General features: G+C 45.2%; 1 protein-coding gene across 1 annotated transcript; it reads left to right on the top strand.

Moving 5' to 3' along the window:
• The first annotated feature begins 667 nt into the window (after positions 1 to 667).
• On the top strand, positions 668 to 2,479 carry LOC111813109 (C-C motif chemokine 3-like). The gene is made up of 3 exons (XM_023703105.1): positions 668 to 849; positions 1,504 to 1,618; positions 2,042 to 2,479. The coding sequence occupies exons 1-3, from the start codon at positions 783 to 785 to the stop codon at positions 2,202 to 2,204; spliced, it is 345 nt and encodes a 114-aa protein (XP_023558873.1). The 5' UTR covers positions 668 to 782; the 3' UTR covers positions 2,205 to 2,479.
• Positions 2,480 to 3,248: the final 769 nt, after the last annotated feature.

Here is a 3,248-nt window from a genome sequence, read left to right as displayed (position 1 = left end):
TTGGATTACAGAACTCCTAGCCCTATGCTTAAGTCAATGTATTTGACTATATTAAAATGAAGAACAATTGCAGTTTCTTGGAGAGGGTCTCACTATGTAGTTTAAGTTAGACTTGAATTCATTGTGTGGCCCAGGACAGCCTCAAATTCATGATGATTCTCTTGCCTCAGCCTCCTGAATACTAGAACCACAGGATTGTGCTACCATGCCTGGCTAAAATTAAGAACAATTGTGAAGCCAGGTGCCATGGGGCATGCCTTCCAGCCTCAATTACTCAGGTGCCTGAGACAGGATGACCATGTGTATTCAGGAGTTTGAGGCCAACCTGGGCAACATAGAGGGACATGTGCAGACTCACTGACACACACTGATCCAAAGGCCATCAAAGTACACTGCTCTACCAAAGGAGGCTGTGACCACTGACTTCAGAAAGACATCTGTCATGTGCAGAGGAAACAGCTCTGCAAAATTTTTAGGTGTGCCCAACTCCCGTTCATCTGTCAGGAGAAACAACTTCCCCAAATGCATTCCAATCAGATAAGCCCCTGACTCACTCTTGTGTGTATCCTAACTCTAGAATCCACGAGCAACCCTGGGTTGTGCAACTGATGTGACAGTACTGCACTTAAAAAATTTCTTGCTTATGCACATCAACTTCTATATCCTCTTGCCTGGGGCTGCACATAAAAGGAAAGAGCTAGCTCAGATCCTAGGAGGCTAGCAGAAGTGATCCTAAAGCCCCAACTCAGCCCTGCCCACACTCCTTCTGCCTGCCCAGCGTCATGAAGGCCCTCACGGTTGCCCTTGTGGTCTTCCTCTGCACAATGATGCTCTGCTCTTCTGAAAAAGGTAATTCTATTGTCCCCTTTCCTTTACCTGTTGCCCCCTGGCCAAGAGTTAGACCATATCCCCTGAGTGTTGCAGCTGAGAGCTGCCACATGAACCCAGAGAGTGTTGAACTCAGTTTCAGTATGACGCAGTTGTTTCCATTGAGAGAGTTCAAATGAGTCTATCAAAAGGGCCAGTTTTAAGACAGGAATTGGGGGAGGTTTTATCCTATGTTTTAGAGGAGAACTTTGAAGTCTAATTTACTGGGCTATTACCATGAGGCAGAATGCAGGACTATGTATGTAGTTCCCATTGGTGCTGGTTAAGTTTTAGAATTGCCTCCACATACCTAAAAATTCAACCTCTTGGGTAATAATTTAGAAGTAATGTTCCTACTTTTCTCAGCTATCTTATGATTTAAAAGATTGGGAAAAAGAAATTCCCATCAAAGAAAGTTAGGAGAAGGAAGTAGGTTACTTAGAGAGCTTCATTTCCTGTACAGTAAGTTAAGAGCCAAAATAGAAAAACAAAAAATTAATGAGAAACAAAAAATCAAATTATTTCTGATTGTCTTTCCCCTAAGCCTCTTGAGCTCTGCGGTCTCCCCACCTTTCCCTGGCCTGCTCCTGCCTGCCTGTTTTGACCAACTCCTGTTATCTTTGTTTCCTCACTCAGTTAAGATTCAGAACCTGCCTGCCTGCTGCATCTCCTTCACCTCCCGTCCGATCCCCCGAAAACTTGTGGTAGCCTATTTTAGGACCAGCAGCATGTGCTCTACAGATGGTGTCATGTAAGTGCCAGTTCTTGTCCTTGCCCTAGGCAGACAGAGAACAGGGAGGTGCAGCCCTGCAGGAGTCGATGAAGCAGTTCACAGGTGTGCCCGCTCCTGGCTAAGAAGCCCTTTGCAGGACTTCTGTGAGTATGGGACACAGAAGGAGGCTGCAGGGCTCTTTCTTGACTTTATCTGGGGGCTACAGAGAGTCAGGGAGGACCTTCCAGAAACCAGAGGGTAGAGAGGAGAGAACGAGACAAGCAGGAAGAAAGTGGCTTCCACAACTCACCCAGGGAAGGCCTGGGAGGCCTGAGATCTGAGGGGATGCTTTCTCGACAAAATGGATTCATTTTGAGCTGCACTGAGTGTGAATTATAAGGGGCCACAGATGGTATAAAGATGCCCTCACTCACTATCTGTATACTTCTATCCCCTCTGTAGCTTCCTCATCAAAAAAGGCACATCTATATGTGCCAATCCCCGAGACTCCTGGGTCCAGGACTACATCAGGGACCTGGAGGCGAGTTCTTTGAATGGTCCAGCAGGAACCCGTGAGACATTCTGGAAGATGGACGGCCAAGAGGATGTAACTGCAGCCCCATAGGCTGTCTCTCCCATTGGTCCCTCCCCCTCCGTCAACCACACTCTGAAGCCTTTCTTAATTTAATTAAGCAATTAAAATTTTACATCATGTTATTTAACCTCCTGATGTTTCCTCTGAGAGGCGAAAGGACATCCTCTTATTCCTGGTTCCCTTCCCAGTCATGCATACAGTGAGCAATGATAGTTATGCTGAAAGACTGGGGTCCTCAATCCAGGATACAACCAAATCCATCAGCAGATGCTCACTGAGTTTTTAGGGACCTTTTACTGTATTCATAATAAAAATCATTTTTTATATTCTCAAGTAAACCTTGGACTTCTGCCTATTCTTTTTTGTTTTCCTGAGAAATCTTGCTCACTGACTGAAAGGGCTGCGGGGGAGTGACAGGGCTCCAAGTAGGAAAGGAAAGCAAGGGGGAAAGAGAATGAGTGTCATTCCAGTCACACTAGGCTTACCATTGGTGACATACCCTTCATAGACGGATAAAGAAGCAAAGTATTAAAAAAGAATATAAATATGAAATCTGCCAACTGAAGAAACACCAAAACAAGGCACTTTATCATACATATGCATGCATTTTCACAAATTAAGCTTTCCTGAGAAGAAAGACCAACAGTCTCTGAAGACTTATTCTGAACCAGGCCTGACAGCCAAGGTTTCTGTGCACTATGCAGTATTCACAGCATCACTGCATATCATATATGCTCTGATTATCCACATGTGACATACAAGGAAACTGCTGAAAACACCTTTAAAAAGCTTGCCTGAGAGCAGTCAGCTACTAAGTTGGGATCAAACCTACAGACCAGAGCATGTCCCATCCTTACACCTCTCCAGATGCCCATGTTCCACATTAAACCTTCAGCAGAAATGCACAGCTTGTTGATTACTAGTAAAGAGCCTGTGTACTCCAGGGATTAACCGTGCTCTGGGACAGGGCAAAGGCAAGACTGCACAGGCTCAGCGTGTTACATAACTTTCAGGAGATCTATTCTTCCTTGACACATCAGTCTGACGAAAGAAAGCCCTCAACCCAGCCACTGA

This window comes from Octodon degus, unplaced genomic scaffold (genome assembly GCF_000260255.1).
Source record: "Octodon degus isolate 3935 unplaced genomic scaffold, OctDeg1.0 scaffold00164, whole genome shotgun sequence".
Classification (NCBI taxonomy): Eukaryota; Metazoa; Chordata; class Mammalia; order Rodentia; family Octodontidae; genus Octodon; species Octodon degus.
Note: the sequence above shows the minus strand (reverse complement) of the source record. Positions and strands in the feature narration are given on the sequence as shown.

Coding starts and splice junctions, on each gene's coding strand:
- LOC111813109 (XM_023703105.1), top strand. CDS start 783: ATGAAGGCCCTCACGGTTGCCCTTGTGGTCTTCCTCTGCACAATGATG. Junction 850..1,503: donor GCTCTGCTCTTCTGAAAAAG/GTAATTCTATTG, acceptor TTCCTCACTCAG/TTAAGATTCAGAACCTGCCT. Junction 1,619..2,041: donor TGCTCTACAGATGGTGTCAT/GTAAGTGCCAGT, acceptor TCCCCTCTGTAG/CTTCCTCATCAAAAAAGGCA.